The 21,792-nt window shown below is 40.9% G+C and overlaps 1 protein-coding gene across 1 annotated transcript; it reads left to right on the forward strand.

Moving 5' to 3' along the window:
• Positions 1–47: 47 nt before the first annotated feature.
• Positions 48–21,550, forward strand: tec (tec protein tyrosine kinase). Its single transcript, XM_038732299.1, has 18 exons — positions 48–186; positions 5,262–5,465; positions 6,200–6,304; positions 8,153–8,234; positions 9,212–9,340; positions 10,267–10,319; positions 10,415–10,620; positions 11,704–11,769; positions 12,217–12,271; positions 12,624–12,706; positions 13,340–13,473; positions 14,936–15,010; positions 15,125–15,296; positions 16,624–16,840; positions 18,383–18,447; positions 18,578–18,696; positions 18,873–19,030; positions 20,899–21,550. Exons 2-18 carry the CDS (start codon positions 5,328–5,330, stop codon positions 20,980–20,982), a joined length of 1,941 nt encoding a protein of 646 aa, XP_038588227.1. The 5' UTR covers positions 48–186; positions 5,262–5,327; the 3' UTR covers positions 20,983–21,550.
• Positions 21,551–21,792: the final 242 nt, after the last annotated feature.

The raw sequence follows: 21,792 nt of genomic DNA on the forward strand, positions 1-21,792 counted from the left end.
TACACCACTGACACACACACTCACACACTGCGGGTAGAGTGGGCTACAAGGAAGTTTAGTCTATGTGTGTGTTGGTTGGCTGTGTGGCCGCCTCCCTCTCTTCATTTCCTGAATCCCGCTCCTCTGGTTCACAGCGATGTGGGAAACAAACGCGCATTAATGGACTAAAAACGATGACGAGCGAAGGTAAGAGAAACACTTCTTTTATGTAAATCTACAAATTTGTTGTAGCCTAAATAAACATGTGTTGCGCAAAGTGCGCTGCTGTCAGTTAAACATCACAACTCACAGAGAAACTAGTTTCTCTTCACAGCAGCAAACCTGCAGCTCGGCTGTAATATAACCTACCTTTAAAACATTAGATTAGTGAAGAACAGGAAAACTAAACGTTATTAAAGTGATATATGAGGAATGTATCTTCCGGTAGAAACAACAAAGCGTGGCCTACAACGCGTCGTAAATGTTTTATATGAGTCTTGTGGTTATGCTTGGTTTTATAGGCATGTTGTTTTATAATGTTATTGAACATTATCCACCTGTTAGCAGGTGTTCAGGCTGTCCACAATCCAGGGAGAGCGCGTGTGCTTTCGCTTTCCTACTGCTTTCTAGTGCTGTCGGAAACACGGACAACACGTTAAAAATGCAAAGCAATCAGTTTTGTGCAGTGGTGGAAGAAGTGCTTAAATCTTTTACTGAAGTAAAAGCAGCGATATTCACGGCGTAGAAACAGACTCGGTCATCTTCAGTAAAAATACAAAAGTATTGGCATCAAAATACAGGCCTACCTGAGTAGCCTACTCATTATGAATGATGTAATTAGGAATGACAGCATGCATGAGTAAGCTATGCATATGTAGGCAACTTGGTTGATACACATCACTGTAATGTTGTAGGCTGGCAGAACATAAGACTTGTTTTAGCTACACAAAAGACTCGTTTTATGTCAGCGTTACTTAAATAAAGGCCCCCAAGTAGCCAGTGTAGTTATGCTATTTCAACCCAATTGATGAGCCTTCCTAAGTGGTTTTGGTACATAAACCTAAGCCAGCAAAACATTTTAGAGTCTAACCAGACGTTGTATAGTTATTCTTGTTAACTTCACCACAGAGCCCTTCGCGCTACTAAAACGACGCTAAAAAGGTACCCAGGGCTTTAACCCCTTAAACTCTGCAATACAAATGGTCCGCCAGTGCCTACTCTGGTATTTTTGCCTATTATGATGTAATTTCTTGGAGTAAATGCAACATAGCCCATCCATAAAATATGTACAACACCAGCTAAAAGGTTATGTAAATCAGTAAACCATAATAATTGATTAAAGTGTTGAAATTGTGTGATAGGCCTAAATAAAAACAAATGCAAAACTCGGGCATGTCTCTCATAAAATTCTACAAAATAAACACAAAACATGTTGATCCAAAATATTTCTAAACGTAGAAAGATGAACAAAAAAGTTCTCAACACTCCACGAGTCATTTGAACTGTGTTCCTTTTTTAGTTTTTGAGATATGGTCATTTGTATGAGCGAAAAAGGTGTTTATTTTGTGAAAGTACTGTATGTTCAGTTGTTGTAGTCATCATGTCAACTACTACTACTAAAGTGTGTTAGACCAAGGGCTTCGATGTTGACTATATACTAAACTATGCTAACTATGCTAAACGAGTGTTTCTCTCAATCTCTGCAAGCTTCTCATTTGGCGCCACTCATTCGGTGTTTCGGATTAACAAGTGGCCCTGTTAACTGGTGACCTTAAGCCGAATGCGTCTGTGGTTGTCGTAGATACGACAGCTGTTGAAAACAGGAAGAGAATACGTAGCTGTCCCCGCTAATGCCTCTTTCTGTAGTTGTTCATTAAAGACAAAACACCTTTCTGATTCGTCTTTGGAGTTGTGTGTGTGTGTAAACCTGTCACGTACCACTTTGTGCTCTTTGTTTGCATGTTGTTATGGAAAATGTTGAAAACAGGAAGAGGTCAAGTTGCTCTTCCTGTGAAAGTTTAACATGATCGCTAATAAATGTTCTAAATACACATATTTATCTTTGGAGTCTGTCTGTGTCACATGTGTCATGTAGAAAAATGATTCAGCCTTTTAAAACGTATAAAATAAAAAGTATTTTTATCACGGGATTCAAACTCAGATCAATGTGGAAAAATAAATCAAAGTTGGATCAATATTCCACTAGTCTACACTATCATCACCTCTTCACCCTCTGTCGGCGTAGAATAAAACAACTTCAAGAGCAAACAGCCGGCCATCACTCTTTAAAACGGGAGACAGCAGATCAACTTGTGACAACACTGTCAAGACCATGTCAGTATTTTACTTGTTCCCTTCACAACCAAGTAAACAACTCTGTGTTAAACGGCGGCTTGGTTGCGAAGGGAACAAGTAAAATACTGACATTGTCTTGACAATTCAATTTCAATTCAATTTTATTTATATAGCGCCAAATCACAACAACAGTTATCTCACAGCGCTTTTCATAAAAGAGCAGGTCTAGACCGTACTCTATGATGATATTTACAGAAGCCCAACAGTTCCCACCAAGAGCAGCACTAGGTGACAGAGGCAAGGAAAAACTTCCTTTTAAGAGGCAGAAACCTCGATCAGAACCATGGCTCAGGGTGGGCGGCCATCTGCCTCGACCGGTTGGGGGTGAAGGAGAGAGAGAGAGAGAGAGAGAGAGCAGGAGAGGAATAGAGAGAAGGAGAGAGAGGGGAGGGAGGCAGCCTACACAATATACACACAGAGGTACAGACAGTAAAGGTGATGTTGCTATAGACTAAATGAAAAATGGTACAGATATTTATAGTAGTGTTAATGATAACAATCGTAATGTTAATTATTATAATAACAATGATAATAATAGAACTAGTAACAATAGTCGTTGCAGCAGAGGGTGTCGAGCAGGAACACGGGGGCAGCAGGTCCAGACTCCACAGCTCCAGAGCCAGAAACACACCTGCAGGAAGTGATAGGAGGAGAGAGGAGAGGGACGAGAAAGCACAAGACTACCGGAAAGGGGAGAAGTTGTGTTAGTAACATGCATTTAATGGGATGAGGTTGCATACAGAGGGAGAGAAGGTAGAGGAGAGAGGAGCTCAGTGCATCATGGGAAATCCGAAGGCAGTCTAGGCCTATAGCAGCATAACTAAGGGATGGTTCAGGACTCACCTGAGCCAGCCCTGACTATAAGCTTTATCAAAGAGGAAAGTCTTAAGCCTACTCTTAAATGTGGAGATGGTGTCTGCCTCCTGAACCCAAACTGGAACTTGGTTCCACAGGAGAGGAGCTTGATAGCTGAACGCTCTGGCTCCTAGTCTACTTTTGGAGACTCTAGGAACCACAAGTAACCCTGCATTCTGGGAGCGCAGTGCTCTGGTGGGGTAGTAAGGTACTATGAGCTCTTTAAGATAAGATGGTGCCTGACCATTAAGAGCTTTGTAGGTAAGAAGAATGATTTGACAGTGTTGTCACAAGTTGATCTGCTGTCTCCCGTTTTAAAGAGTGATGGCCGGCTGTTTGCTCTTGAGTTATTTTATTCTACGCCGACAGAGGGTGAAGAGGTGATGATAGTGTAGACTAGTGGAATATTGATCCGACGGTAATTTATTTTTCCACATTAATCTGAGTTCGAATCCCGCGTTGAAAATACTTTTTATTTTTTCTTCTATTCGTTTTAAAAAGGCTTAATCGTTTTTTTACGTGACGTTTACAGACTCCAAAGACAAATATGTGTATTTAGAACATTTATTAGCGATCATGTTAGACATTCACAGGAAGAGCAACTTGCCCTCTTCCTGTTTTCAACATTTTCCGCAACATTCAAAGAGTGACAAAGTGGTACGTGACAGGTTTACACACATGCGACTCCAAAGACAAATCAGAAAGGTATGTTTTAAAAAGTATAGGCTAATGTACACAAAGGGCTACTTCAGGGAAAACCTCTAGCGCAACCTTCCACCGCAAGCAACTTAACGTGATGACGTCATCGCGAGCGGACAATGTGATGGTTAGGTATTGATGCATTCATGCGCGGATCACTGTAATGTTGTGAGCCTGTTCTGCACAAATCGTTATAGACTGTTTTAGCCACAGGCAAAGGCTGTGGCAGCGACCTCTAGTGGCCAAACACCACAGCTGGGGTTCTTTGAGTCGCTGCGGCCTCCATATGTTTGAGATGTGATGTGTGGGTCACGTGATTTCCAAAATGTAGGTCTGGACGGAAATGGAGTTGTTTTTGGAGGTTGGTTCAAACCACCTATGTTGTAGTTTTGGTTGGAGGACTTGTTGAATGTTGCAGCTAGTAATGGTGGAGCTTGTTTTAATTATTTTATAAACTGCTGCTGTAGGTTAGATATATAGAAATATAGATTCATTTTCTGTTTCTGCCAATGTTTACAAACATGTACATATCTTTAACTGCATCAGAAAACATTAATGCACCAATGTCAAAGTGAAACCAGCATAGCTCAAACCTCAATACTTCACCAACGGAAATGTGTCCGTGCCGCAGAGTCTCCAGTATCTAAATAAGGGTTATTTATTTAGGCAAACACTAATGTTTAGAGCAGTTTTGGTGAGTAAGTGTTAAATCATGTTCATATCCCCCACACACTACACTAATAACTAAATAATGTTTTCTTATTGATACTGGAACTCGTTTGTCTTTTCTACTCGATTAAGATAAAAAAATCTATAAAATGATCTATATCTGGTTGTTTCCTTCTTTGTACTGAGATGAACTAATTGATAAACACATTTGAAACCACTGAATTAGACATTTATGTCATTTTGTTTTATATAAAGTATTTAGTTTGCCTACTTTATTAAGTCATTGCTAAACATTCAGATCATTTCCCCTTGTAATCCCTTTTGATTTTGTAGTGATTTACATAATTTCTCCATCAATTCACCAGCTGGTCTCAGAGACTGTATAAAAGAAGTGGACGAAGTCATCTTGACGTCACCCGTTGGTTTGTGGACTGCCGTTTTGAAGCCTCGAGTTTGGCATTTTGGCCGTCGCATCTTAGTTTATTTTCTTAGTTTACAGCTAGTTTAACACAGTGCAGTGGATACGAGTCACCTCTATCCTGATTGGCAGGTCACCATGGTAGTGACTTGTCATTCACACGGTAGCCCTGCCCTAAAGCATCCTCTGCTTTATCATCTATTTTCTAAAAGACTCCAGAGAGCTGACAATATTTCTCTGAAGGTAAAAATGCATCTAATATGAAAAACTGTATGTCTCTCCTCAGCTCAGCTGCTACTTGCCGCGTTGTGACGACTTACACCAATGGGCTGAAGGTGTGGGTGGGGCCAGAATGAGTGCTGAGCTGCTATTGGAGGAGATCCTCATAAAGCGTTCGCAGCAGAAGAAGAGGACGTCGCCGCTGAACTACAAGGAGAGACTGTTTGTCCTCACCAAGAGCAGGCTGACGTACTACGATGGAAGAGCTGAGGTCAGTTACATTAGTTTTTAATTAAACTTAAGTTCACTATTAGAAATGGAGGGGAACAGCTAGCCCAGCTCTGTCTGGAAATCACTGCTCTAACTCAAGAAACCTAGTTTGTTACACTTTAGGGTTTGTTCGGATTAAACAAACAAGGTTAAATGTGTAAATGAGTAAGCGACGCAGAAGTATAAATTGCACTTTAAAGGTGCCCGGAGGTGGACACTCCCTGTTTCCAGCTAACCTGCTGCTGAATGTAGCTTCATACTGTAGTTACTGCACACACACACGAGTGTATCGATCTTCTCCATTTCATGTTTTTAACTTTGCATTTAAATTTAGTAAACATTTTGATATATGCTAGAAATCTGTAGGCCTACATGTATTTTAATGAAAAAATATCATACAAAGTTTGAGATGTTCTAGTGTCACTGTACAGTGAATTTTCATTTCAGTTTTACTTTGAGTTGGTGAACCCTGGCACACAAACACACCCACAAGTCTGTATACAAATCTGTTATCACAGTGATAAGGAACTCAAATACACTGCTGAAGGAAATGTTTAAGGTTTCTTATCAAACTATAAAACCAACATTTATACACTTATGCACTGATAAGCTGCTGATAAAACAAAACAGAATTTAATATGATTCAACAACACAATAGGAAGTTGAATGTCTCAGTGTGTAGTTGATGTCATATTTACAAAAATAGCAACGTTGACGTGATTTTTGCGTCTACAGAAGAAGTTCCGAAGAGGCTCGATCGAGCTGAGCCGCATCAGATGTGCGGAGATCGTCAAGAACTCAGGAGGAATCATCCCCTGCCAGAACAAATACCCCTTTCAGGTACAAACACACAACATGTGTACTACATTCAACACTGATTGGTCACTAAAAAGAAGCGATCAAGAAACTCCAGCAGTCACAGGTTGGAAAGGAACCTCGAGGTGGTTCGACAAACTTATTTTGGAATAGAAAAAAGGTGAACAGTGAAATGATTGCCCAAACTGTCTGATGTAGACATCCATCACAGTTCACAGACCCATTTCCTGCTTCACTCTTGACCTACATTCAGTTCAGTTTACCTCTTGATAAAGTGGTTTAGATAATCTGGATGACGGGTTTTCAGAGTCTTCACAGTGCCCCCACCCCCCTCAGACAAACTCACCCTGGCAAATTAGCAGCATTTAAAATATGGTGAATTAGCCATTAGCAGTTGCTGTTTGCATCGTACCTGTGGATGTACAGACAACTATCACTGGATTATGTTGAAAACTTAAAAACATGCTGGTTCTCAGGCTGGTTCTGCAGCCATAAGAAGCATCTTTTTATCTACGACTTCTAAGTGGGTTAATGGGCGTTAATTTGTCACGGGCATCAGAAATAATGAGATCCTCCTGAAAGTTTCAGTCACAGTGAGTTATGAGAAGGGCTGAGCGAGCACTTGGTTGAAATGAGTATTTGGTGTATGTAATTTGCTTTTTTGAGTACCATCAGAGTAAAATGTGTCTATCTGTTTTCTAATAAACTATAAATATGTAGGTACCTTTTTATTTATTTTTATTTTTTTAATCGTCGTTCTCCTACCATTGTTATCAAACACATTGCTCGTCAATTCTGAGGATGTTCTGTAAATAGCTTTCTAATAAATATAACAACTTCTGATCAACCCACACCGATTTCACATACAGATAGTGGTGTACTTGCTCATCCCTAGTTGTGAGTCAGGAGGAGGAGGGCAGTGTTTGACACACATTCATGCAATCAGACTCTAAGGGTTTTAAACCACCTTCATTGCCTCTGTGATCTGAGTGTCACTACCAGTGAAGCTGATGCAACTGCTGACTGCGTTGATTATCGTGTCAAATCAAAGTTACGAGATTGATTTTTTGTTTTAAATAATTTTACAGCACAGGATTTTAAAATGAGATAACGTTTTTACTTCCCTTTATGCTGCTCACCCAAGGTAAACATTATACTAAAATTATGAAAGTCTATGGCTAAACTAGATGGGTGGATAAAAAACCAAGTCACAGAAATAAAACTGTTTTGCATGTTTGTCCAGTGCAAAACAGCTGTTGCTGTGAGACTTCTGTGTTTGTTCTGTGGTTGTGCCACAAGATGTTGCGAAACGTATTTCTCGTTCACGTGAAAAGCTGTCACACAATATTAGCGTGAGGGTAGAATTAGCACAGAAGCTTTTAAATCATTAGTAGGGCAGCATTGTGGGAACCCAGTGGAAACAATAAACTGAACACAAACAGTATATAAACAACATTTCAAAATGCTGCATTGTTTTGCATTTTGTGTCTGCCTGATTGTCTGACTGCTCGACTTTCTATGCCCCCTTTGTGAAGTCATTCTTACTATAAGATCCACGGGAGCTTTCATCCACATCTCATGGCCTTCATCAGCAGATCTCTCAATATGGCTTAAAGCTCCAGAAATAATGAACCTTCAAGCACAACATAATACAATAATACTTACAAAATCAGGCAGGAAGGGAATGATGGGAAATGAAGTCTTGATTTGAAAGAGACACAAATTAAGTAAAAATGGTTAAAAGACACACAAAACATCTTTCAACTGTAATATGCTGCAGATATGTGCTACACACAAACTACAGTTTTTCTTAACCTGTGTGTTTTCAGACCACACAAAATGTAACATTTGTCTGTGGGTGTTTGTGTCTAGGTGGTGTATGATGCCAACACCCTCTACGTATTCGCTCCGAGTCATGACAGCCGAAGTCTGTGGGTGCAGAGCCTCAAAGAAGGTCAGTCTCTGATCTGCTGTACTGGGGAGAAAGGAGCAGAAGCGTATACAGGTGTACATGTGACACTCACAGTTTATAGTCTTTAACTGGTGCAAAGATGTTTTCACACTTTAAAACCACACATCTGAAACTTGCTTTCACACATAGGGCATCTTTCCCAGCAGCCCCCACTGTTTTTCCACCACTCTTCAAGCGTCACGTAAAGTTAATGTGTTTTCACCGATCAGACCTGGTGGTCAGATGAGGGAAACAAGGTCAGGCGCTGCTTTAAAGTCTGAGGTGGCACAAGATTGTTCAATACCCATTTTGCTTTATTGTTACTTACAATAGAAACAATAGAGCCTGATTTAGTAAAACAAATCTTGTAACCATTGTTACAAAATTAGAGTTGCGTCACACCTGTCAGCATTGATGATCAGGGGGTTTCAGTTGAAGCGTGCAGAGAGGGAGAGATGTGAAACAAAGATAATGTGAGATGAAAGTGACAGGTGCATGGTGCAAGTCGTTCATGTTTGGCTCTCTGATTTGGCCCAATTATCAACATGGCCGGCAGCTGCAGCAACGGCAGTGGCTCGTGGAGGCAATTTTATTTTCAGATTTCTATTGAGCCAAAGGAGATCAATGCTTATTTTTTATTTACGTGAAAGTATAATAAAGTTCTATTCATGCATAAAACATGTACATGTACATGTTTGTACGTATTCAGTGTACTGATGAAACGCGCTCTGTACAGCTGTTTGTCCGTTTGGGCTACTGTAGAAACATGGAGGCGCAATATGGCGACTTCCATGTAAGAGGACCCGCAGTGTATGTAGATAGATTTTGTTCATTCTAAGGAAATAAAAACATAATGGTTCAGTAAGGTCTTCATACACCACTGAAAACATAGTTATGTATATTATATTGAATTTCTGTCAATATATCCTCATAATTTTTACACACTGGACCTTGAATACACCAAACCTATCTTTCTGTAGAGATCAAAGACAACCCTGTGGTCTCTGCGAAGTTTCACCCTCAGTTCTGGCAGGAAGGGGCGTGGCTCTGCTGTCGCCAGGCGGAAAAACTGGCTCCGGGCTGCGCGGAGTACAACCTGTTTGGAGACAGTAAGAAAGACACCCACACAAGCTTAACCACTCAACTAAGAAAGTTATTCTGCCATAATACAGAGTAATAATACTGCAAAGACACTGTAAAAACACTACCACAGTTTACCCACACATGACATTTAATCTAACATCACCTCTGCAGCTCTGGCTCTTTGTTTAGTTTTGGTTCTTGAGCTTCACATGGAGGGTATAGATAAGCCCATGTAAGTGTCATAAATACCTTGAGTAATTCAGCTGCAGTAAAAGTGCATTTTTTTGCCTCCAAGTTATGAATACATTAATGATTAAAGAGTATTTTAGGGGTTTAAAGTAGTTATGAAGTCTAAATAACACTGCAGCACATCAGTAATCTCATGCTTTGAATGTAAATTATTTATAGTAAAGTATTTATAGTAAGTGACCATTTAGTTCAGCAGTCAAATGACTGTGGTTGCGTATTTAAAAAAAACAAGCACAAGGGAAGATGTGAAAAGTACGACCTGCAAAATAGTGAAGCAAATGCAGAAATGAAAATACTCAAGTATCAAACCTGTACGTACATTAAGTACAGTGCAGTACATTAGGTATTTAGTTTTGGTATTACTTCCACCTCCAATGAACTGCAATATAAAGTTAATTCATAGTAAATGAACTAAAACTTACAAAACAGGAGAAAGATACTTTAACAGAGAAATACAGATACTACTTGTTGTTGCAGTGTGGAAACGCTTGATTCACCAAGCGCAGAAGAAAAACAGGAAATCACATTTAAGCCGTTAGCCGTCAGACTGACATGCGATTGCTGCAACAGTGTGATAAGGTTCAGATTCTCTATCACCATTATCTCAAGCAACCAGCAGTGAGAGGTCAAAGGTGGTGACCTGGTGATCTAACAGCAGAGAAGGTGTTCTGCTTGGTTTACTGTTTCTGTTCCTCTTTTCTAGTTTCCAGAAAACCTCTACCCCCGATTCCTGGAGAGGAGCGTAAAAACAAGAGGGTAACCACCAGCCGCAGCCACAGACACAGAGATTACTGATTATTACTGTAAAACTGAAGTCTACAAGCACTTTGTCATACTTCCTTCTCATCCAGCAGAGGCGGCCCCCTCCTCCCCTCCCTCTGGAGGCTGAAGATGACGATGATAATTTTGATGAGGAGGAGGAGGAAGAAGAGGTGGTGGTAGCGCTGTATGACTTCCCGGGTACTGAGCCGCAAGACCTGAGTCTGATCAAAGGAGACGAGTACGTCATTCTGGATAAGTGTGACGTCAACTGGTACAAGGCACGCAACATGTATGGGTGAGTGTGTACCGCAGCATACGTGGATCATGATTACATTAAATGTCGCAATAACATGGATGCAGTGTCCGTGAGCTCCAGCTGTCACCAGCTTGACGGCACCTAGAGGTGGAGCTGAGGTGGCCAAATGAATCCTGGTTATCCTAATTATGCAGAACTTAAAATGGTCATATTATGCTCATTTTGTCATCTCATTTAGGGGTTGTACCAGAACAGGTTCACATGGTTTTAATTTTTAAAAAACGCCATATTTTTTGTCATACTGCACATTGCTGCAGCTTCACTTTTCACCCTGTGTTGAACAATTCATTTTAGCTATGGAGTGATGCATCTTGCAGGGTCATCAGGTTCAAGAGGAAAATTGTTATAGAGATATACCCCTTTTTTTATACCAGGCTGTTTGTTTCTACTGTAAATTTTTAATATGGTGATCTATTGGGGATTGAATCGTTTTGAGAGGCAGCCTGAAGTGGTCGGTCAAGGAAATGCAATTCTTCTCACACTTCTGCATTGGCTTCATTTAGTTTGCCACTTGAGTCCTAAGGACGGTGTCCACAACTTTGGTTGAACTGAATTCGTTAGACATTTATATTCCGCTCAAGACAAATTGCAGTAACATTGATGATCCATTAAAAAAGTACTCCATGGATTGTGCTTTGCCTCTGTAACACTGTCTGACCCACGAAGGGAAGAATTAAAGATATCATCTTTTTGAGTCCACACATTATACTTTCTTGTCAAAACCTGGCGCCTACATTACCCACAATTCAATGCAACCATAGACAGTTCAGCCAGAGATTCTGCTGTGTTATGCTAGCAGTGGCTAATGTAGCCTTGAGCCTCTGGTCTCGGGCTGAAGGGACCTGCTGAAATCTGAAATCTGCATTGTTTACACCGTATCTTGGCACATTACGTCCGCCTGTAGATCCGTAGGTAGCCATCACAGCCTGGTTCGATGTAACTGTTTGTTGTAGCTACTCTCAGTTTAATTGTACAGGATTCAGACTAATGATTTTTTACTGCGATGAGTGACTTTGGGGTTTTGACATTGTTTCCTCGTGTCTCTATGCGTCTGTTTCACAGCGAGGAAGGCTACATCCCAAGTAACTATATAACAGAGAAGAAATCCGGAAACCTGGTGCAGTTTGTGTGAGTTTGTTAATCATTTCTCAGTAGATCAACAGCAGTCGACTGTGACGGTCAAAGTGAAGACTTGCTGAATTCAAATGTCTGGACTGATCCGCACTTGTTTGCTCACATAAATCCAGTTTATCAAGCAAAGGGCTTCAAGGACTCTATATGCAGACTTAGGGCATCTCATAAAACCAATAAGTTAGATAAACTTTATATTTCTATAACACAAAATGCACTTTTTATTTTCCACGTATTTTTCTCACATGTTGGAAATTTAAAACTTATCATATAGTACATTTTATGCTGGACATTTGGATTCAGCGAGTTTCTAATTTTGCACTGCTCCATCTTGTAAAGCTCATGGAGGACTGAAGAAAGTCTCATTAAAATAAAATATAACAGATCAGCATGATGAGATCTCGATTAAAATATGATTGTTATTGGGATGTTTGTTTGTTCTAGTTGGTACAGTAAACAAGTCAACAGGAACAAGGCAGAGGAGCTGCTGAAGAAGGAGGTGAGTCTACAAACATCTTTGCTCTTTGTTTACTCCATCTTTCTTCCCTCCTTATATAACACTTTTCTTTCCTCCCCTTTGTCCTCCTTTCCTTTAGTTATGTCCTTTTTTTCTTTTTCTTTTTCCATATTTCTGTCTTCCTTCAGTCCGTCTTTGACTCCCTCTACATGTTATTGGACACACTCCTCCTCTGTTATTCTCACCCAAAACTACGCTCGATACTCTCCCTCCTCCTCCTCTCAGGTCAACTCTCTAATAACAACAAAAACCAACTCTCTCTTAATCAGATGAAAACAAAATGTGAAATCTCATGTTGTGTCAAACCTTGGTTTGTCTCTGTCGCCCTCTGCAGGACAAAGAGGGAGCCTTCATTGTCAGAGACTCCAGCACCACGGAAACCTACACCGTGTCTCTTTATGCCAAGTCTGTTGCTGGGTACCGACACTTTTGCCATCTTTAAACAGCTTAAACAGCTCAAAGCCTCTTAAAAGGACCATGACAAAATACAAGTCATGGACACTTTACTACTGCTGACAGTTCTTAAATAGTTTCAGGTTTTATATTGTTCCTGCATACAAGCAGCCTTTTAACTTTGTAACATATGAAAGTTTTGTCGTAGGTTTTTGAAACTTGCTGCAGATATGAAATATGCAAGTTAAGTTATAGTAATTTTGTGCATTACAGGGTCATTTTGGTATATTTGGTATAACTATGCCTGTCAAAACCTTCCACAAAAAGTGCTTGTTTTTTCCACCGACAGGCTCAGACTGTTATAGCAGGTGTCTGACAACATCACTGCATCTTCCAACAAGCCTTTTCCTGCCAACATAATTTAAATTAAAGTGAATTTGTTTTAATCAAACTGCAGGGTCAATGTGAGATTTTATGAATAATTAGATCATTTAATATTCAATTGAAATTGGTTTTAGATTAATAGCACTTCCTGTGCAGCAGAGGGCTTTCACCCAGGGAACAAGCAGAGTTTTTATACATGCAAAGTCATGAAAACCTGTATTAAATCGCAAGTAATTTTCATTGTTATGTTCTTGTTGTTATCTGTGTTTGTAGCGAGGGAGGTTCAACTATAAAACATTACCACATCAAGGAGACACAAGGCACGCCTAAACAGTTCTACCTGGCTGAGAAACACTTGTTTAGCTCCATCCCCGACCTGATCGAGTACCACAAACACAACGCAGCAGGTAAACAACACATTATCCACTGTATCTATCTAGATCTGTGTGTCAGCCTGTTCTCATTGCCAGAGCTTCAAATAGCTACGCTTTGTACATTGCACCCCAACGCCCTTTAGTGCCTATGTTCAACACTTTAAGTACTACTCTATAAAGGAAAGTCCGGGTAAGGAGGTGGATGGGGTGGACGGATGGGTCACAAACCGGGCTTTCAACCAGGAGACTGGTGTTTGTTTTCCGTATGAAACAAAAAGCCAACATTGATTCTTTTTAGCGATGTTGGCGTTACTGAACTAAGTAAGTAATGTAGTTATTCTAACACAAACCATGATCGTTCCCTAAACCAGCAAAACTTTTTGAAGTCTAACCGGATGTTGCATAGTTATTCTTGTTAACCTGACCACGGAGCTCTACACAAAGCGTCCAGATGTGAAGTCCTGAGATGAGAACAGCTTGGTAGATATATAGATATTAACAAGAGCAGTGGTGGAATGTACCTTTTTACTCAAGTGCTGTACTTAAGTACAAATGTGGGGTACATGTACTTTACTTGAGTATTTCCATTTTATGCTACTTTCTGCTTACTGAAAGATGAAGTGTCTCTTTATGGGCTGAGACAGTCCTCCTCCTCCTTCAGCTAAATAAACTATTTAACCCCTCCTCGGATCAGCTGGAAAATGCTTCGTCACAAAGCTGAAAACAGAGCTGTTTCTCTGAGCTAATGAAAAGTTCACTTGTTAGAGATACGCTGCAAACACATCATGATTTTGTAGACCATGATGTGGAATTTTACCATAGACTGTAGTAGGGCTGCACAATATATTGTTTCAGCACCATCATCGCAATATGTCCATGCACAGTAGTCACATCGCAGGATGTGCAAGGTCAAGCAAGTCAAATTAACCCAAACTTTTTGCTGTTTGATACAAGAGGAAAACCTGCACGGCTTTTTCATGACTAATATACAAAAGAAGTTTGTCTGAAGTAACTAATTTACTCCAATTTAACAATTCTTGGATAAACGGAGTTTGCTGCTAGAGAGTAACAAGCAGAAAATAAGTGCGGATAAATCCTTCAAGAGTGGATTTAATTGTAAAGCTGCGCTTTTATTTTTATTTTACTGCATTAAAGCTCAGACAGGATAGTTCGCACACAAAAAAAAAGTATTTCAGCTTATTTATTTTTGTTTTCTATGAGTTTTTCCCGACAAAATCACCCCAGTGATTTTATGAAGCCGATTCTTTTCAAAGAGCAACAGAAGTCATCGGCTGAAAATTCCTATGGACGACACGACAGCTCCCCAAAATGTGACTTCATGTTGGCCTTGTTCTTGTAAACAAACTTCACTTTTTAAAATCCATTACCAGTTTTTTATGCTTCACGTTGTTCGGGTAGCTAGATGGAGCTCAGGTGGAGAGTTGCAGTTTTCTTTAAATGTCTCTTTGCCTTTGTTTTTATGTTTGTGTGTCAGGTCTTGTTGCCAGGTTGAGGTATCCTGTAGGGAAACAGGACAAGTGTGCTCCGTCCACTGCTGGATTCAGTTACGGTGAGTCCCAGCTGCGCAGTTTTTTTTGTACCTTAAAACATGTTTATTCATGAACACACCTTTCTCTTTACTGTCTTCTTACCTCCCTCCTCTCTTTTTTCTTCTTCCGTTCAGAGAAGTGGGAGATCGACCCCAGTGAGTTGACCTTCATGAAGGAGCTGGGCAGCGGTCAGTTTGGTCTGGTGAGGCTCGGCAAGTGGAGGGCTCAGCACAAAGTGGCCATCAAGGCCATCAGAGAGGGAGCCATGTACGAGGAGGACTTCATCGAGGAGGCCAAGGTCATGATGTAAGAAGGGGGGGGGGGGATCAGGAAAAGAAAATGAATGAAGGAGATTTCTAAACGAAATGCGAGAGAATAAGTTATTCACATATTACTCTCCACTATGTGGCAAATTCCAAATCCACCTTTGACTGCTGTCTACTGGAGACTAGTAGGAACTGCAACCACATCCTCCGGTTCTCTGAGCTGTGGTGGCCTGTCACTGAGGGGGGCGCCCGAGATCACAGGGGGTGCCCAAAGCTTTATCTGTTTTGAGGTTGTCAAAAAAACTTTGATTTGCACATTAAAAAAACATTAACACACTAGATAATTTATACAAAAGTCTGTATAAATTTTTTTTCCTCACTTAAAATAGTAGGCAGACTACTTAGTAGTACGGCTGTAATGCTTTTGAAACGGAGACCAAAATCGTGACACATAAGTCCATGATCTCGTGTGACGGATCCAAGAGACAGAACCGCGACACACCCGCTCATTGGACTGTTGAGCTCTCAAAGACAGTACAACTGTGGTGGCGGCGGGTGGGCTCGGTAGCGGTGTACATTGTAGGCTATTGTATGTCATTTTCCACCTTATAGTTTAGTGTCTATGAAGATTCTCAGTCATCCAGGTCATAGTTATCCAACGAAGGTTAAAGTCGAGGGACGTCTTCCGGTATCTTCAACCAAGTCCAGTTGCACTTGAGGAGCAGATTCAAGTAAATAAACACTAAACTGTTTATTTACTTGAATCTGCTCCTCTGCTCTTCTCCCCACACTCACACACACCTAGCCTGCACCTCTGGTCTCTCACGGCTTGCTCCGCCTCTTTCTGTCTCTCTCTCTCCCTGTATGTGTCTCAGCCATAGACTGTATATAAAAAGGTCTCAGCTGACTTTCTCCCTCTGCAGTATGTTTCATAAAGTCGCCGTGTTTAATAAACTCACCTGTGTTTCATTTTAAGTGTGCCGTATGTGGATCAAAACGGAAACTTAACGTTAGTGAGTGACATCCGCAGTGGTGCATTCACTGTCGCTCCGTAATGTAACATTTCCTGCATGTCCGTTAACGTAATACCAGATCACCTCTCCCTCACTGCTTCTCTGCAAAATGCTAAAGTGGTTTACCAAATATACTTTGGCAGGTGCAACTATAGGCCTACCTGTCCGGCCCGCCCAAGTAAAGTATAGGCTTATGTTGAAAACACTTTAGTTAGTGCAAGCTGTAGGCCTATATTTTGTAAATATTACACCTTTATAAACACCAGGAGGCTGTTGGTGAAGGCCGACCAAGAGCAGACTGAGTGAAGTGATGTTTCAGTGCATTCCTGTCTGTAATTTCTGTGTTTTCTCCAGGAAACTGTCTCACCCTAAGCTGGTGCAGCTGTATGGAGTGTGCACCCAGCACAAGCCCATTTACATCGTCACAGAGTTCATGGAGCACGGCTGCCTGTTGAACTTCCTCAGGCAGCGGCGGGGCAGCTTCAGCCTGGGGTCCTTGCTGAGTATGTGCCTGGACGTCGGCGAGGGCATGGAGCACCTGGAGTCCAACGGCTTCATCCACAGAGATCTGGTAAACTGCAGGTCCCTTTTTATCCTGACTGGATTCTGCTGCCAGAACTTCACCAGAACTCAGGGAATTTCTTAGGAAAAAACCCCGTGTGGAGCCGTGTTGCGAAAACGTCGACTGTCAGTGAATAACATTTAAAATTAAAAGAAAATACACATGGCTGGTGTCCAAAGATACTAATACAAGGAAGGTAGACTTTCTTTCTTGTGTAGGGTTGCAGCAGTGCTGTTTGCCAATCATGTCCCATCCTAAAACATAACTGAGCCGTGTGAAATTAAATTAACGTGACTTTTTCTTGTGATTAGTGATCCGCTTAAAAGGGCTAAATATGCATATGGTTAGCAGCTTTACCCAGTTTTCTTGTGGAGGCCTCAATTGTAATTTGACTCGTTCTCCACAGTTCCCTGCGACCAATATATTTTCAGTGGTCTGCAAATTATGAGAAATTTGTTTTTCTGCAATCTCTGGTTTTACTTTCTACCACTTTTAAAAGTGACTAAAGAGTCTACAGCCATCCTAGCATCTCTTTGACGCTGTACTCGGGCACAGTACTGTACTCAGGAGCTAAATGCTAACATTAGCATGCTAACATGCTCATAAAGACAATGTTAACGTGACGTCCTTATCAAACGAGCTTGTGTAGTAATAGATTACTAATCTCTTTAATCTCTGTCCCCAGAGAGACTTCACAATGTTCTTCTGTTGACTTCAAACTGACTGAAGATACTTAAAGACATTTTGCATAGAGATAACTGTAAAATTAAAATAGTGTGGTTAAACTGATGGACAAGAACCATTTAATCTGTCAGGTCCTAAGAAGAAGCCTATTTGTACATTTGAGTCTACATCCATGCTGTACTTATGATGTACACAGTAAAAGGCAGAGGATCACCAAAGTCACTATGATTCATTGTTTATACACCATTACTGTCTGAACTGAGTTTGGACCGACACACACAGCCCAGACCAGACCAGGCACTAATATGTGATTGGACTGCAATGCACTTAACCACATGAAATTACAGGTGTAAATTGAGGACAGATTGTGATCATCATCTAACATAACCTGTTGATGCTAAACGGTGAACTGAATGCATCTGTTTGTAAATGTAAAGTCATGAGTCGTTGAGTTAAAATAAACACAAACTACTAAAATATAGATACAGAAAGGAGTACACAATGTGAAGAAAGGTAGTGCAAGGTAACGAGGTGGAACTTACTTTTTGCTTTCCGGCTAAGCCATGACATCGGCGCACTTCAGTGGAAAGCCGGCTCAGAGAAAGTTCAGAAAGTTTTTATACAATTTCTAGTTATAGAACTTTTTTTTTTTGGACCGGCGCAAACAAGAGGAGGATGTGACGTTTGGTTGTTTGAGCTGGACAGAGCAATTAGATCTCAACGTGGACACTGGAGAAGCATATTAATACCAGGCGTAAATGGCTCCATGCTGTTAGCAAAGCTAAATTCAAACAAAACAAATAGAGTGAAAAACATTCTCTTTGTCTTCCTTATTCTTATTTCTTTCTCTTTCCGTCTCTTCTGCAGGCGGCCAGAAACTGTCTGGTAAATGACTCTCTGGTGGTGAAGGTGTCGGACTTCGGGATGGCCAGGTACGAGTTTAATCCCAACACTTGTACACTACGTGTCGATCATCTTTGATCTAGACCGCTGACTTAAAACAAGTCAGGAGGGAGAAAGATGGCACTTTGTCACACTAAACTGCTGATGTGCATTTTGTAGATACGTGTTAGACGACCAGTACACCAGCTCATCGGGTGCTAAGTTTCCTGTGAAGTGGTCGCCTCCTGAAGTCTTTAACTTCTGCAAATACAGCAGCAAGTCAGACGTCTGGTCCTACGGTAGGCTTAACATCACTATCAGCCGCTACTCTGTGGGAAGAGGCTGCTGTTCCTTTATTTTCAAATGTTGATCTTATTTTTATACATTTAGCATCTGTTAACTACAAACTAACCCTTGAGAGTTTCGACAGTGAAGCTCCCGACTCTTATTAAACCTCCATCGTTTGTGTCTCCAGGTGTGTTGATTTGGGAGGTTTTCACTGAGGGGCGAATGCCGTTTGAACAGAGTCAGAACCACGAGGTGGTTACCTTGGTAACAAAGGGTCACCGCCTCTTCAGACCCAAAATGGCCCCGTCCGCCATCTATGACATCATGCAGATGTGTTGGCACGAGGTGAGAACCGCATTTTATTCAACATATACTAAAGTGAAATGCTGTCCTGTCAGCCCAACTTTATAAACAGCCTTTCTTAGTTCATTTTAGTGTGCAGCTTTGACCTGTACTTTTAATTTAGGCTGAAAAATGCACATGGTAGTGGGTAATGACAGGCTTCCTGTTTACAAACAATCAACTTGTTGGCTTGATTGTTTAATTTTTTTTTTTGGCCACATGGAGGCAGCAGGAACAACAGATTGACTCAGTACCAAATAACTAACAAGTCTCCTCTGTGACTCTGTGTTGGATGAAGAAATATTGCACACACATGTTTGAATTGTGTTATGATATTCTGTTAAACACATAATAAAACCCAAATACCAACCCATTCTGATCAGAGGCTGTGGTAGACTCTCATTTTCCATCATTTTGAACAACCCGTTCTCACTCACATATGGATGCATGGTCAAGATCTGTTGGCGTCAGCTTGTCACACACTGGGGAGTCCCTTAGCGTCATAGTTCACCTAATATTTTAGAGTCACTTTTGAATGCTAAAGGAAGGTGTACCGGTGTTTGTTTCCCGTGTGAAACAAAAGGTCAACACTGACACTTTTTATTTAAGTTACATAGGTTATGTCAGTTGCGAAAGTTATCCAAGTAATGCCACTAAACTTCCATAAGCTAACTGAGGTACATAACATATTTTTTAACCCAAACCATGATAATTTCCTAAACCTAACAAAGTAGTTTTGGTGCTAAAACTGACCAAATTGCAGCATTTCACAACGTTAACAAGTACTTTTATTTTGAAAATGTAAGTGGACAGATATGAGATATAATATAATATAAGATATGTTATTGTGGAAAACTTGACCATGGAGCCCTAAACGTCTAAAAGTGACACCAAAGGGATACCCAGGGTGTCAAAAAGTGACGCCGAGGGGTCTTGACCAAGTGTCAATATGTGACAGGTGAGAATGTGTAGTTTTTACAGACAAGGTTGTAAAAATTCATCATATTTTATTAACTATTAATGATAATGAGACATATATACAGAACTTATAGATTAAGTATTTAAAAGGGCACGGAGAGAAAAGATCAACAGAGACACTTTTGACGTCCCCATATGAAGCAGGTGATTGATTGTTACCTCTTTGCTGCCGATGGCTGATCAGTATGACTTTCTTCTCCTTCACCCTCCATCGCATCACTCCCTCTTATCTCATTTATCAACCACATCACAGTTATAGGGCTTTCTAAAGAAAAACACTCAGTTGCAGGAACATTTAGCGATAGCTAGGCTGTGCAGCGATATCGCCCACCAGTGTGAAGGCTAAAGCCAGCTAAACAAGGTGGTCGAGGTCAGACATGTGAGATCAAAGACAAGAATACTAGACAACAGCTAATTAAAATGCACACTCGTGCATGTCTACGACAGGTGGTCTACAGGTGGTTACTGATAGTGTTGCATGTGAGTTACTTGACGTTATAGTAGATCAGACTCAGTCTTAATTGGCTTCAGATTTCTGACCAGTCAACATGACTGTTATAACTGTAATATGACCAGCTGATCCCAGAGCAGTGCGGGAGAACTGATGTAATTAAGGATTAGCTATAACATAAAGAGCGGTCAGTGTTGTCAGACAGCCGTAGAAGAAAGTGTTTATCTGGCTGGTCAGATATTTGCTAAAATGCAGGTGATGAACCACACGAGTGGCTCCAGCGTCCAGTGCAGACAGAAAGTTGAAAGACAAAGACAGTGGCGCTGCAGCACTTCATTGTTGCAGGAACGCACAGACGGCTTCAGTTAACCTCTGCTACACTTCTGAAGGTCACAGCTTGAAATAATGACTTTATGGTTTGTGTTTTCTTGCTCCGTTTCAGAGACCGGAGGAGCGCCCATCGTTCCATAAGCTCTGCACGATGATCTCCGACGCTCTGGAGAGTGACACCCCTCCCCCAAACTGATCAGCTGACCAATCAGCTGCTTCCACCATCCACGCAAACTGTGTCGGCCATGTTGGCCCCAACACAGAGAACACAGTGTAATAGTATTCACAGTGTCTGGAACTGGCCAATCAGATGGAGATGATTTACCAATCACACCAGCTGTAGTCCACTCTTCCACCAATCACATCGGTTCATCGAATGAAGACAGATGTAGAAACTGAGGCTGCGTTCACAACAGGCTGGATCTGTTTCTGGACGACCGACGTGAACTTACAGTGATGTTGAAACACGTAATGTGCTCTCGTAATGAACACCTGATCCAGCGTGTTTCCTCCCAGTCGGACACGGGCATCAAGTGCTTTGACAGTGTTAAAGAGAGCTGCCTCACCAAACAAAAGTATATCAAGCCACAACAAACAATATGAAGCTTCATTTTCCTCCCAGTAAAGACATTTAAGGATCGTCAGCTTTCTTTTTGTTGTTTATTTCCACTGGCTGAAATTTAGTTCCAGTGCAAATCTGTTTTCATGTAACTACAGTCACATGCTGCCAATTAATATTAAAAGTATTCTAGAGAGAAAGTAAATGATTTCGGTGTCATTAAGCTTTTTTAACACTTTCAGTTTGATCAAAAGTTAGCTTTGAGGCGCATGTCATGTATGTTTGTAATGAGACTGAAGTCATGCGAGCAGCTATGTGAGGCTGTATTTAGGCCCAGTGGTGCTGTGAGATAAATGCAAATATAAGTTCAGACAGAGGCAGGCAGACAAAAGCATCTTTTAATTTCCAGCTGGTTATCGTTGATCTTCTCCAACAGAAATGTCACTA

This window comes from Micropterus salmoides, unplaced genomic scaffold (genome assembly GCF_014851395.1).
Source record: "Micropterus salmoides isolate LMB-PRFRI ecotype aquatic unplaced genomic scaffold, ASM1485139v1 Ms_hic_scaffold_2, whole genome shotgun sequence".
Classification (NCBI taxonomy): Eukaryota; Metazoa; Chordata; class Actinopteri; order Centrarchiformes; family Centrarchidae; genus Micropterus; species Micropterus salmoides.

Bases quoted from the DNA above. Each gene is read 5' to 3' on its own strand.
- tec (XM_038732299.1), top strand. From the start codon at position 5,328: ATGAGTGCTGAGCTGCTATTGGAGGAGATCCTCATAAAGCGTTCGCAG. The intron at 16,841-18,382 runs GTAAACTGCAGG...TCTCTTCTGCAG, and splicing joins GCTTCATCCACAGAGATCTG to GCGGCCAGAAACTGTCTGGT. The intron at 18,448-18,577 runs GTACGAGTTTAA...TGCATTTTGTAG, and splicing joins TCGGACTTCGGGATGGCCAG to ATACGTGTTAGACGACCAGT.